Genomic DNA, 14,596 nt, shown 5'->3' with positions numbered 1-14,596 from the left:
CTGCAGATGAAGAAACTGCTGTTTCAATTTAAGCCAAAAGATTGTGACAGTTCGTATTGACTATTCTTTTAATTTATTAAATAATTTTTTTAAATAAATCATAAAAACAAACTTTAGGAACTAAGCTGACATCTCTATTTAGTTTAATTTCAAAAGAATTACTAGGCTTTTTTATTAGGTTTACTTGTGTCTCAGCATAGTTAACGTATTTACTATTTAACATTCCAATTTGGGGAAAACTCAACTAAAACACTAGACATTAAAACATCCATGTATAATAAACATGTAAAATAAGCATTCTTTGTTCACCTGCTCATCTGAAATATTCTGGAATGCCTGCAACATATTAGGGCACGTTGGCAGAAGCATTAACAGTTCCCAGACACGTCTGGATAAGTTTTCTGCATGGAGATGGAGTTCTTCACACCTTGCACTCTGACAAACCATAGAACAACCATTCTTAATGTGAACTTCATTGTGAAAGTAAGATTTCCAAGTCCAAAAATGTATTTATTTTCAATTAAGAAGCTGTTTCCTATCTAATGTAAATCCATAAGTAGAACATGATAGTTTAAGTCTCACTGAACCCTCAAGAAATTAAGTTACATTACATTTACAGCATATCATATATTTTGAAGTATCTGAGTGTAAATAAAACTTAAAATTACACTATGGGTTTGAATATACTAGTGGTTATTCAATATCCCACAAGCTAATGATGGCATAAAAGACATAAAGCTTGAGCGTTTGCAATAAAACCTCTACAAATCTTTCTTCAAACCAATTCCCATTATTAGTCATCACAACTATTCAAATAATCAATATTCTTTCTTAAGAGCCACTTTTTTTATAGCTTCTACAATATTTAGAACATTTAAAATATTTCAGAACAATATTGTTAGGAAAATCAGAAAAAACATGATAATGATTATACCATATGTGAAAAATGAATATACTGACAATAAACATGTCTAGCAATTGGATAGAGTACACAAGAAGTAGACTAGATAGGAAAAATAGATCTAATTAAATAAGACTTAAGTGTAATTATTCTATATACAATTATTCTAAATTACCTCACTATCTTCCATAGCCACTTCTCCAGATGGAGGCTTAAAAGAGGCTAGCATCTCTAACAAATCAAAAAGTGTGGTAAGATGAGGTTCTTGCAGGAGTAAAAGCATTGGAATGTTGTCCTTCTGAGGAGGAGGTAGGCAGGATGCTGGAAGCTGAACACCTTCACCTTTACGTTCTCTCCTTGGTGCGCCCAGGGAAACAAACACCATCTAGAAATAGATAGTAACAGCAAGGAGGAGAGAGACAATTTTAAAAACCTATATGTTAAACCATGGAATGTTTTCAACAGGACCATAATTAAGAACTTAAAGATACACCAATATCTTTGTTAAATCTTTACTGAGCCGCATTTTGAGCAATTGCCATAATTAAAGCTTGGTTTTGCTTTCACTTAAGGCATTCGTGGTGTAGTTGCATGCATTGTTCGCTGTTTTTACAGTAGACAGTCCTGTTTCCCTGTCCCCTGTCTTTCATTTTGCCACTGAGGCCGGGGAGACTCTACTATTGGTAGGACTTCTCAGTACATTAATAAATGGCACAAAAACTAATCCAGAGAAAAAATAAGATAAATTAGCTCAAAGGACTATAAGAACACTAGTGAGAGCATAGCAACACAAACAGCAGTGTGGTTAGAAAAGGAGACATTGGTTAAACTGTCATAACCACATTGTGGAAAGACATTCTCAGATGAAATGTTCCTGCCGACTAGTTACCACCTCCATATATTGATCATACCCAGCCATTCAAACTGAACGTTACTGCTCCTCCAAGCCCCACAAACATAAGAATTCATCTGATTGCACCTCAGTTCAATTCTGTAAAATTATCTATGTTAATAAGAAAAAGTTATTTTTAAAACTGGTTTTGCTTTTGAATTAACCTAGTTCATTTAGCAAAAAGAATTAACAAACAGTAGATGTAGTGTAACAATTCACCTGATTTAGAACCGCAAAAGTCAAGACAGACTAACCGCTACAATTGCCAACAGCCAGCAACAGCACATGTAAGCCTATCAGCCAGTAATAATCTTTCTGAAAGAATGTTAGCAGGTCCCTGAAGGTGTACAGCATGAGTTTAGTTTTCCTTTACATTGAAAGAACGTATGTGATGATCTGCTGGTAACTTTTGTTGCAGCCCCACCTCCCTAAAACAGTCATAATGTCATTCACACTTATACAAATCACGTCAGGCTTTTCCATACTGCTGACTTCAGCAAATTTATGAGTAGACCACTCTAACAGGAACTCCTAAATTGAGATTAAAAATTACAGATGAGCATTAAGAAATACCTCAGATTTAACATGTGAAAGGAAAGAGCTAGTCACTGCTACTGTGGAACCAGTATGTGATCAACAATTCAGAAAAAATGTGGATATTTGATTCTGTTTCCACTGGTCCCTTGTTTTCTTTGATGAATGAAAAAACCTGAAATGTTTCTTTTATTCTTGTAATTTTCACATCTGCTAACGTAACTAAAATTAGGCTTTTAAAATTATTAGTTATTTTAAAGACTGACAGCAGCAAGGACCGACAGCATTAGTCTGAGCTTATAGGAGGTATGTATTGGATAGCATGAAACAACTAGTTTCAGAAAACTACAGGATGCTCCCAAAGGAAAATATACCCTCCACCACCACTACACAGATCAGCTGCACAAGACAAAAGCAACATATCAACCAATCTTTTTCATTGACTGCTATCTATATGCTGGTAATACCTGCATATCCTTAAAACCCAATTCATGAAGTGTTTTTTCATCATAATCGGTTGTCAGTTCATGCCCAGATGAAATCATTCTCACAGGTCCCATGAGGCCACCTAGGATAAAACCAAATTTCAGTACATTTGGGGAATCATAGTTTCATTTTCTAATTGAAGTGCTAAGACTTATTTTTAATACTACATCCTTCAGTAGCGATTAAAATGAGGAAAAAACTTAATGCAATTTCCTTACGAAAAGTGGTTATTACGTTAAACTAAATTTACTTGCGTGTATTCAGAAATAACCTTTTCAATAACAGTTCACCCAATCTTGTAGTGAAGAGTGTTCATAACAGAGATTAAAACATGACTTCTGTATTTGGTAGTAAATTATGCTATGCCAGAGAAGGATAATGGAAAATGATTGTGATCATCAACAAAATCCCTTTGTATCACACACCTGTGATAAAGTCAGCAAAAAAGCAATGATTGATCTTACTGAAATTGTAAGCTGAAACTGAAGATGTCATATACTTCAGAAAGGAAAAACTGAGAAACCCTTCAAAGAATCCTGAACATTGAACAAGAAGTCTGAATAATTTCATTTGGCACAGACCATCAAGCAGTAACTAAGAATTGCAACACACAATGACTTTATACCTCAGAGTATTCATACAGTTCTAACCACCGATACTGGTGCACAAAAATATTTGTCATGGATTGAAATTTGCTATGCTTTTCAGCCACTGTTCTTACAAGTACACTTTTGCCAACATTAGGCCCTGATCCTCCACACCAGTGAAGAGCAGCCTTACGCTGCCTCTGTACTTCAATGCTGGGATTTCAATGAGGCTTCTTCAGAGGCTTTCTTGCAGAAATCCTGGGAAGTACTCAGAGTTCTGTAGCCTGAAAATGCTTCAAAACTGTCTATTACCTGCCTATAGGAACACAGTACTCAAAGGCATGGGTTAAACCAAAGAAGCCTAGGTATTTGCAGTAAAGTTCACTCTTTCACTGTCGCAGAGACATGCAAAGCACAGTGCATGCGCAGTCAGCCTGCTGCTTCTGGTAATTACTGAAAGCTCGCCACCTGCAGTCTGCAGCCACATGGCCTCTGCTGACGTACACAGACAAGAAATCCAGGTGATGCTCCGTAAAACCAGCTGAGATACACGCCCTGGTGCTGACATTTCCAAGACAGAGCAGTCCAGTGAGATGTACCTACAGTAACTTTGGTGGGACTACCAGATAAATGTAGGTATCAGGCAAATACAAAGGATCCTCAAATCCTGCCCAAACAAAATGTCTGGGACTTCCTTGGGGAAAACTGGATAGACAGCTGCTGTCCAAAGACACCTGTCACTTAAAAATAAAAACCATGACAGTTTTATATGGAGTTGGGAATAATCTTATGTATCTATCCCTGTTTCCCATCCTCCTCAGCTGGCTGCTTTGAAACTTATCAATGCAGTCAGACAAAAATAATTCTAAAGGGATGAAGGCATGCAAACACATAATCCACACAAATAATATGGAAATCTGCCATCCTCTGCACTTCAGCAAACTTGTAACAGATTTCAGAAGAAAGAATGCAACAAACAACTTGAGTGAGAAGCAAATGCAATCTCACATTTCTCTGAGCAATGCAGATTTCAAATGAGCAAGAGATGTTACAAAAGGTATTGGGACCACGAAAGAATGTGGTAAACCTCTGGTAAATGGTAAAAAAACAAAATTAAGTTTATTATAGTGAAAGAGAATTAAAAGGAACATTCAATAAATGTGAATGTATCTACTACTTACAGATACATTCCCAAAGTTTTGGCATTCTTGGATATTCCCTTGACAGAAACATGATGATAAAAACATCAGAAAAACACCTGTAACTAATAAATGCTTTAAGGTTCTTTTTGTCCATCTCAGAACCTGTAGCTTCATTTTCCAAAATAATAGTTACCTCACTTCTGTAACAGTCTGTTTAACATACATTTTCAGTGTCTTCATCTTCTCAAACTAAATTTCCTCTAAAGACCACAGGTGTTAAGTGGGAGATGTACACAGTGGTGAAAAGGCAGGCTAACAGGAGTGCTGAAGGAGTCCAACAGCATAAGAAAGTGCCAGTCACAGTTAACAACAGATGAAAAAATAAAAAGAAGTAAAAATAAATTTAAAAAAAGTGCAAGTCTGGAATGCCAAGAGCCAGAAGCTGATACAAGTATCCTGTTATCTCTCCTTCATAAAATTGGAATCTCACCTGAGTAAACAACTAAAAACCAATTAAGGATAATGAGATTTGGCTCTATAAGGACAAGGCAAGAGAAAAACTTGTACTGTGAAATCATGAGCCTTTAATTTTTAATGGAATTTGATAAACTCTACTCATATTTCTAGCGCAGCTGATGAAATAATTTCCATTTCAGGTTCCTAACCAGGAATTGTTTTTTGTTGTAGATTAACTAATACAGGTATATTAAAATGGACATAGTAAAAGGTCACTGAGACAGGTGTGCACTATGTACCTTACAATACATGCCTCCTATGATGCAGAATGACCCAAGTCTAAACAAGTCAACACACTGAACCATAATTCACAGAGATCTTTGTGACCAACCAAATGTTATTAGAAAGTCCTTTTTTTTTTTAACCTATATAGAACAGTCCCCAAAACAGAGTATGAATGAGTAAAACTGCAGGTTTTAACCACAAGTCTCAGTTTCAGTACTATCTTCTCAAAATCAGCAGTTGAAAAGTAAAAATCATGTGATTAAATTATTCGAAACACATGGTGGCATGCAGAGAACAATGCAGAGGCGCTTCTTCAGAGTTTGGTTAGTAAGAGATTTAGTCTCTTACAGGATTTTATACACCTATCAGCCAACATACATATCAATTACAAGACACTTAGAGTCATTAATACAGGTTTTAAACCTAGCAAAGGACACTGGGTTTATGAATCAACAGATACAAATTTTATGATTCTCTGGTTTCCCACAGCTATGGTATGTTAATAATTAGTGTAATAAACACAGAAAAAAATACAACATCCACAACAAAGCGTACGAAATTATGGCTATCAGCACAGACACAAAAGACATTGTACGTATGTAACATAACTGAACTACAGCTGCCGTAGGACTACAATTCTGATCTTTCTGAATCACGTGTTTCCAAAATCCCACCTATAACAAACATGAAAATTTCTGCTAGATGGCTGTACTTGGTGGAAAACAAGATAGTTTCTTCACTAAAACAGCTTCTGACAAGTTGCTGGAAAATGATTTCACAAAGAAGGTAATTAAGATGTCTAAAATTCAGTCTGGTTTATTGAAAGTGTGTCTCAATTTTTTAAAAGAGTTGGTAAACTGTGAAAAAAAAGAAGTCAGATTCATGTTTGCACATACAGTAATGGTCAATGGTGTTGGAGAAAGATGTTCATGGATAGAATTTGTTCAGATACTATGCATTACGTGCTAACTCTTGCTCACAATGAGAAAGACAGAAAACATTGAGAAGATAATTCAGAAAACAGTAACATCATGAACAGCAATAACCGGTAAGAATGCTGTAATATATAGTGCCAGTAGGATTTAGAAGATCTCCTCCTCCTCAAGGATAAAGCAGACATTTTCATTCACTCAAAAACACATAAAGAAAGAGAACAACAACGGGATGCATATTCATCATGCTGTAAGCAATCAGTGACCACCTTGGGAGCAAGGTGACATTCCAAATTAAGAGAATCAAAAGAGCATGAATGATGATTTTTGCTACAGGATGATCATAAATTGAAAAGCAGTTGCAGGAGTAAGGAAAATCTCACACCTGACTGGAACTGCACATAGGATATAAATTATGAATTTGAATTATGACTTCAAATTCTGAATCAATAGCAGAGCCAGAAATGTATAAATTTCATGAAACACAGAATAAGGTTCTATGCAACAGCATTTCCAAATTACAGAAAACAACATAATTAATTAAAACAACGAAAAGAAAAATTATGTGGAGAGGTCTGTCAGGACTTTGAGACTGGCTAGATCCAAGGGCTTTTGGCAGAGCTACATTTTTTTTGCTATTTCAAATAAATGGTAGTGCTTAAGAAACGCTATTAATTAAAAGTTAGAGTGGTGCTAACTGTGACCACAACCAGAAGGAAATACATCATAATGTGTGCTTATTTAGAATACCTGGGGAAGAAAAAGACCTTAATCCTCTAAGCTCTAAATGGATGAACCCTCGTAAGGGCAAAAAATACAGGTATGAGTACTATAGCTTACCAGGGAAATCCCCTTTGCGGCTGCTTTGGCCAAACTCCTGAAGCTGTGCTTGTTGATTTATCTGTTCCTTCTGCAAATTTTCATACCAATGGGTGACTTCCGCCCGTAGATCAGCCACCTGATCACTAGGATACATTTCTATAGTCATCTGAAATAAAAAAAAGTATTTTATTTTTCAAAGCACACAATGGGCCTACTGTAGTTTAACAATGTAGCATGTACTTGCAAAAGGGCTTTTAACTTACCTTGTCAGGAAGTCCAGCTGGCTGACATACAATTCTTAGTGGTAGTGACTGTTTGTCACTCAGGGCTTTCAAGTGACTGCTGATACCAGTGCCTTCAATCTGCCATTGTCTCAGATGATATGCAAACCTTAAGCAGCAGGTAAAAATATCGAAAAAAGTATTTTTGTCAAAACCGATTTAACACAAATGTTTGATAAACAATGAGACAAAAGACAAAACTTGCACATTTATTCACAGTTTGGGTTTTTTTTGTCAAAGTAAGAGGAAGTTTTTGATATTCTCGCTATTTTTCAAACACAACTAAAATAACTTTGAAGGAGTTTCTTTGGTGAGGGATGAGGAAACATGACCCACATTCATACATACTTATACAAGGACAAGGGCTAACTCTGGTAACTGTTTAAACCTTACATATTATCTTTCAGAATTATGCACTATTGTCTTTACACAAAGAAGAACAAAGCAACTATTATGTAACTAGTAATAACTCTTAACTTATTCATCATTATGATAAGAAGAAGGGAAATAAATCCTTCATCCAAACGTATCAATAGAGCTGTTTACCTTCTCCTAAAAGCCTCCAGGTGTGTCTTCAGCATTAAGAGTCCTCTTTCAATAATGGTGAGACTTGAATGTGAGTCTTGCTCAAGGTTACTAGAAGCTATCATCAGACTCTCCATACACTTGCTAATAAATTCCTGCTCTTTTTCCAGACCAGTTTTACCTGTAATATCAGTTAAAGTAAATTGTATACGCACAGCTTTGGGACTATGCATCTTAATACTAAGAATAAAGGGAGGATAACACTAGATATTCTTTAAAACATTTTAAACAGAAAACAAAAATAAAAATTCATACCGTTGATATAATATGAGTTGATATACTGGATAGCTGCTCGACTGACATCACCAGACTGTGCTCTTAAAGCAATACCCCAGAACTGGTCCATGCCACACAACTGTTTTGACAAAAGCAAAACAAACAGAGAAATAAAACACTGCCTCATTATTTTACTGGGAGTGATGGATTTCTGTCTTGAGACATTTTCTTTGCCTCTTGATGCAATTACTAAAAATACCTCCATTTTTCCTCTGCTTTGGCTCTCACCACTGCACACATCAATTACTATAAAATTCTAACTTTCGCAGAAGTATTTTCATACTTTGAAGTGTAAGGCAAACTGGTTAAAATTCAAGAGAGAGAATTTTCATTTTTGACAAACAGGAATACTTCTAAATGAAGCCTTAAATCCACAATTATTATTGGTATTCATTGCAAGAATAGAAATTTTAATAAAAAAATGCCTCAAATCAATTCACAGAAAAATATCCTATATATAATTTTATTTCTAAGACAGTTTCTCTGTATAAAAAGAACTACAGAAAAAAACCTTCTAAAGCACATTATACGTAAACTGGGACACATTTGAAAAGAGATTTCTATTCAGAATTAAATGCACCTAATAGAACGTCATTTGAATCTTCTTATTTATAGAAGTTGCAAACCCATTCTTTAAACACAAGAGTGGACACAGTTCAGTTATGCTAAGAATACGATAAACTGCACAAAGATATGCAGGTAACAGGTATCACTTTCTCTGTGCTTTCCTATCTATACCTCTAGACACAAAAGCCACACATGCTCAAAGTCATGACGCAAAGTCAGGATCATTGGCCTCTTTCACTTCCATTTCACTGCCCACATTTGGCACTTTTGAGTCCTGAGCTCCCAGGGCTCTCCTCATGGTAGTAATCTGTATAGACCCCACCACTATGGGCTATGGCATTACTTTCTCAAACTAGTAAACAATATTCAAGCCAGTAAGTTCTCAAGAGATATGCCGTTGCAGATATGTAATTTAATTTTCCCCTTCCCTCAGAAAGAAAGAAAACACGAGCACGGAAACTAGGCTTACCTCTGAGTTTGAGCCACCATCGTATGCACTAGTAGCTAATCGAGCCAAATTACACAAATGCTGGAAGAGGTTTAGGCCAGTCATACTAATAGTTTCAGGTTTCAGTTGTGGCATCTAAAAAAAATGAATGTACTTTTAGTATAGAAAAAAAAAAATTCAGTGATGGAACAGATAGCAATTACAATGTATTTATTTCACCAGCACAGAAAAATGTCATTGTTACTACCAGTCATACTCAAATGTAGTAGATCAATTAAAATTTATTCTTGCAAAAGATTACACTCTCTGAATTTTATATACAATACAAAACATCAACTGTAATTGGCTTAAAGGAACCTCTTTTCTCTACCACTGATCTGGACCATACCAGTGCAGAGGGGAAAAAAATTATTACTGTAACATTAGCTGATTAACTTATCAACAGCAGGACAATTTGTTAGCTTACAAGCTAGATAAAAAACATTAACCTTGAAAAAGAACTAGACTACATTAATTATTGCACAATCTATCCACTTTGTAATGTCATCTGTCAAAATGGATAGGACCCCTTGCAAAAACCTCTACTGCTGCATGTTTGTATTTTCAGTGGATGTATTGATGAGATTTATACATCCCTCCCAAAAAGTAGAAAAGTAACTTCTTTAGTCAGCTAAGCTAAGTATCATAAAGGTAAGTACAGATTTGGGTGGCTTTTTTTTAAAGTTCAAATGAAGTGCTACCTAGTATCAGATACAACACACAGGCTATTTGCAAAGAAACACTCAAGTAAATACTAGTGTGACAGTTCACAGCAACCCATTCTCCTCTCCAACCAGAGAAAAATCACTGCATGACAAGTGGGGCCCTCCCAGACTACTGAAGACGTGTTTCCCATTAACCAATTTTAGCTACGTTAAATACCGCTGATATGGAAAGAAAAACGTTTGGTAGAATTATGAGGTTGCAATTAACTCTCCACATACCTTTTCCAAAAAAAGATGTTTGTAAGTCTCCATACCCATAGCATGCTGATCTTTACTTCGTACTTGATTTAAGAACCAGTGTAGTGCATCATCATAACATTCAGAATCTTCTACTAAGCAGTGCCACAATATGTCCACTTGTTCTAAACTCAACCCTAAAATTAGGGAAGTATTTTTAACTACTCCTTTATAATAGCAAATACATAGCAATATTCTACAAAACCCAAGAATACATACAGAAAATGATTCCTTTTTGGTATCACAACTTACAGTGCACTCCAGTAAAAAAATCTCTGGGAACATTATGGATGTCAACCAAAACCCACAAATACAGAAAATATTATCTTTATTTCACTAATTACGACAATTCCAATATTTAGAAAAACTGAAACACAAAGAATATAAAAATTTGTTCTCACAGAACTGCAACAGAATCTAAACTCCAGTGTTGGTTGTGTGCTTTCCTTTGAAACAGCAGCAGATATTATTTAAAATTGGACATTTAAAATATCGTATTTATTTAAGCTAACACTGATTATTAACAACTCTGCAAGCCTTACTATGAGGTGCTTCTCCGATGAGGTAACCTCAAATACTTACTGAAATGATCTGGTGATCCTAGAGTTGAAAACACGCATGTCAGGAATTGAAGACGAACCTGAACTTCTGCACTGTGGCTGTATCTGAAATTTAAATTTGTATAAAAAATAAAGTTTATTTAATTGTATATTGTCATAACTTTTTTACCACTCATAAATGTGCCTTTTAAAACCATAAAAATTTCATTAACTTTCTTTCTGAACTTTCAGTTCAGTATATAGTCTAGAATCCAGTTGTACACATGACAGGACCACACCAAACAAGTGGAATGACACACTAGTCATTACTAGCTAAGTTACTTTTTTTGTTGGGTTGTTGGTCTGGTTTTGTTTTTTTTTGAGGGGAGGCAGGGATGGGGGAGGAAGAAGTGGGTGTTTTTTGGCATAGAGTCCAATTCAAGGGCATCCTTTTGTCATTAGCATCTTGTAGGATCTGACAATTTTTTCCCTAACTTGTAAAATTATGATATTTCTACCCTGAATTTCTAATTCCAGCTGATACATATTCTTTATCAAAATATTTTCATAACATATAAAAATATGAATTTTATTTCTGTTTATAAGGTAGAAGCTTAATGGTCAAAAGAGCAGAACAACATATCATTTTGACCGAATTTAAAGCAATTCATTCCACTTTCAAACAGTTTTTGAAGTTATTTCTCACTAGAGCAATGTCCAATATAAACGCGTATGATGAAGTAAAAATCTGACCTGTAAATGGCAACATTTTTCAACTTTGGATGCCCATATTTACATACTGACTTTGAAATCTGTCAAAACATGAATAGTCTGTTCCTCCAGGATTAGGAAGCTAGAAATTGTATCATTTGTGTATATACACCTAATTTTAATCATACAGATTGGAAAGTGTGGATGAATGTGTTAAACAGAAAACAAACTACTGCAAAGGTTAACGATAACAGATTTTAAAACTAAAAAAATTGGATAGTTTTATGATATTAAATCACTTTAAACTGATTTTAATATATAATATCCTCGTGTTTTATTTGTAAACACATATTCAACATAATGTCTAACAAAAATGACATGAGAGCTGTTGTGTGGGTTTTTTAAGGAAAAGAAAGCTATTTAAAATGTTTTTGTTTTTACAGACCTTTGTCTCCCTAAGCATGTAACGTTCCTAAAGAAAGTATTTACTTGTAAGAACACATCAGGAAGACCAGAAGCAGAAAATAAGCATTTAAAAACATCAAACATTCAAAGTTAGTTGTGTACTTACAATGCATGTTTATGTCGTCCTTCCCTGACTGCCTGTATGTAGTGTACCAAATTATCAAAGAAAAGTTTCATCATATTAAGTTCCTTTTCTGCCCACCTGTGTCAATTTGAAGAGCAGAAAGTATTAAGGTTTGCTTAAAAAGATCAGAAAAGCTACAGAAATTAGACAGCTATTATAGGAAAACTGCATACACATAAAACCAAAGTAAACATTCAATTTTCCATCTACCATGAATTCAGGGCTATTTTCCAGTACAGTACTCTTGTCTTCCTTGTCATCCATAAGGCTCCACAAAGTCGTTATTTTCAGGCATTAGGACTGACTGGACACACCCTTCTGAGACCATTGAAACTGTTCCTAAAGGCCCTAATTCAGAAAAAGTCTAAGCCAAAACTCAGAACTGAGCATATATTTAAACATCATGTCAAAAAGGCCAAGAAAAATTGCTGATTTTCAATGTGATCTTTCCCAGAAGTTCCAGCAGTCTGTCGTCTATAGTTAGACCAGCTAGTTATATAGTTTGTTCCAGTAAGGAATGTTATACCATACATCTTCACATACATTTTAAAGGTTTTCTTACAAACCGAATTTTTTATTACTGAGAAGCATTTGATATACAATCAGAACAGAATGATGCAATATCAACTTATTACAACCTTCTCCAATATCCTATTAGTGGATGTTTAGTACTGTCTGCAAGTCCTTTGGTACTGGGGGGGAGAAGTGGTGTTTTAAAAAAATATAATTTAGTCTTCAGTTACAACAGTGTGTATTATGAAGAAATCTAGGCGTGAGTGATTAGACAAGCTCACACATCTGGACAAATACAGCAGACAGATGATAACCTCAGGTCATTATTAATTTGGACCACAGTAAAGGAGCAAGGCTTGCAGTAGTCCCCTAAATGTCATAATTTCTGTTGGCTTAGTCTGTTGGGAACAGGGGACTACTTACATTGTTATCCAATGTGTATCATAACTGCTCCCAAATTGTTGAAACGTACCAAACAGCTTTGGAAGAAGACGAAGTGAAACTACTACTGATCTAAAGGAGAAAGAGAGAAATGATGATAGTGTATGATTTTTATGAAATTAAAATAGTCAAATTTGAAATGACTTTGAGAAGCTCATGTTCAGTGAGCAAAGAGGCTAACCGAAAGCACTGTAAGCACTCATGTGCAGTTTGCCATCATGTCAGCCAATTAGTTTTCTGAATCTGAGCCACACATAATTCAAACTCTTTCCATGTAACACCTTGGACACATAAATGTTGGACAAGTATAAAGAATAAAACAATATATTTTCTTATTAAAAATTATTTAAATTTCCAAAGATCGGTTCTTCTTTCTGGGTTACATAAACCTAACTCTTGAAATTTCAACAAACTGAGTATGCTTTTTCTACAAACAGATAACATAGCAGAAAAAAAATCTGCCTCAAACTCATAGACCCAAGTAGGTGTCTACTGTGAGACAACTATCTAGGAAAACTCAGGAAGTACATAAACTGCATGTAAGGAAACTTTTGTATCAGTAATACGTATCTTCACATTTATTTTATTAATTAACATCTCTGTATACTTTAACATCTCACAAATACAGTTCTTAACAAAAAGGTAGCAACATAACACTGCAGGTGATGTCCAGCAGTTGATTGATTGTATTAACAAAATAAATTCTACTTTTGCCAGTCTGTACAATCAAACTGTACAATCTCACAGCTTTGGCTGGTGTTAAAACAAGTCATCTGAGGTCAAGGTATGACTCTGGCCTCCAGCTGCTTCTTCACCGTAATTAGACCCCACAACAGACTTGGTGGAAAAGAACTTGTCTGCTCCTCAGCCACTTGCATGTGAAATCTGAATGTTCAGTTCAAAATGCTTATGCCAAGGCACTTGACTTTCCACTCAACTGGCTAAGATGTGGACCAAATTTTACCAAATGGTAGGAAGGCAAGTAACCTCTGGCAGAAGGGAGAACAAAAAAATGCAACAAGATGAGAAATTCAGGTCACTGACAGAATAGAAAAATGGAACATCAGATACACCTTGAAAACTATTTTTATCCTTTAACTTATGTCTGGTTTAACTTGTCTTCCTGTAAAATGAAATAGCCGTTACAGTCAACTTGGATTTCCTATATGTTGCAAAAATAGATAAATGTAAAAACAGATAATTTATGATTTAAGTTACCTGTTGTTTGCTAAATTTTCTAAGCAGCCTTCAATAAATCTCATTCGAATCTGTCTGTCAGTGAACCAGCATACTAAAGAACAGAGCAGCTTCTCTGCTTCATTTATTAACCCTTCAGAGAGATGAATCTACAGCAAGTAGAAAGAAAGGTCACTGAATAGTATATATTTATTTTCTTTTAAAGAATATTCTTTTCTGGTATTCAACTTACTGCATCTTCATCCTGGACCAGATCCCACAAAAGGGTATTTCCTTTCTTACAAACATTATCCAAATTAATGTCCGTCACCGCATTGCTATTATATTGATGTTTATGAACTGCTGGTCCTGAACAAAATATAAAGACCGTTATTGAATAAATAGAAGGAACTATCTAATCTGGACATTATT

The 14,596-nt window shown here is 35.1% G+C and overlaps 1 protein-coding gene across 2 annotated transcripts in view; it reads right to left on the bottom strand.

The window, feature by feature from the left end:
• USP34 (ubiquitin specific peptidase 34) overlaps positions 1 to 14,596 on the bottom strand; it is a 138,832-nt gene that overhangs the window by 60,553 nt on the left and 63,683 nt on the right. For both annotated transcript variants that reach the window (XM_042789260.1, XM_042789261.1), the window contains exons 17-30: positions 14,418 to 14,533; positions 14,207 to 14,334; positions 12,971 to 13,060; positions 12,017 to 12,112; positions 10,778 to 10,860; positions 10,178 to 10,332; positions 9,216 to 9,329; positions 8,159 to 8,258; positions 7,865 to 8,024; positions 7,301 to 7,427; positions 7,056 to 7,203; positions 2,795 to 2,895; positions 1,077 to 1,286; positions 310 to 435 (exon numbers count right to left, since the gene is read on the bottom strand). In XM_042789260.1, coding sequence (XP_042645194.1) covers positions 310 to 435; positions 1,077 to 1,286; positions 2,795 to 2,895; positions 7,056 to 7,203; positions 7,301 to 7,427; positions 7,865 to 8,024; positions 8,159 to 8,258; positions 9,216 to 9,329; positions 10,178 to 10,332; positions 10,778 to 10,860; positions 12,017 to 12,112; positions 12,971 to 13,060; positions 14,207 to 14,334; positions 14,418 to 14,533 — 1,754 coding nt within the window. The remainder of the gene's footprint in view (positions 1 to 309; positions 436 to 1,076; positions 1,287 to 2,794; positions 2,896 to 7,055; positions 7,204 to 7,300; positions 7,428 to 7,864; positions 8,025 to 8,158; positions 8,259 to 9,215; positions 9,330 to 10,177; positions 10,333 to 10,777; positions 10,861 to 12,016; positions 12,113 to 12,970; positions 13,061 to 14,206; positions 14,335 to 14,417; positions 14,534 to 14,596) is intronic.

This window comes from Tyto alba, unplaced genomic scaffold (assembly GCF_018691265.1).
Source record: "Tyto alba isolate M040663 unplaced genomic scaffold, T.alba_DEE_v4.0 Super-Scaffold_16, whole genome shotgun sequence".
NCBI classification, from domain to species: domain Eukaryota; kingdom Metazoa; phylum Chordata; class Aves; order Strigiformes; family Tytonidae; genus Tyto; species Tyto alba.
The sequence above is the reverse complement of the archived record's forward strand: the minus strand, read 5'-3'. Positions and strand labels throughout refer to the sequence as shown.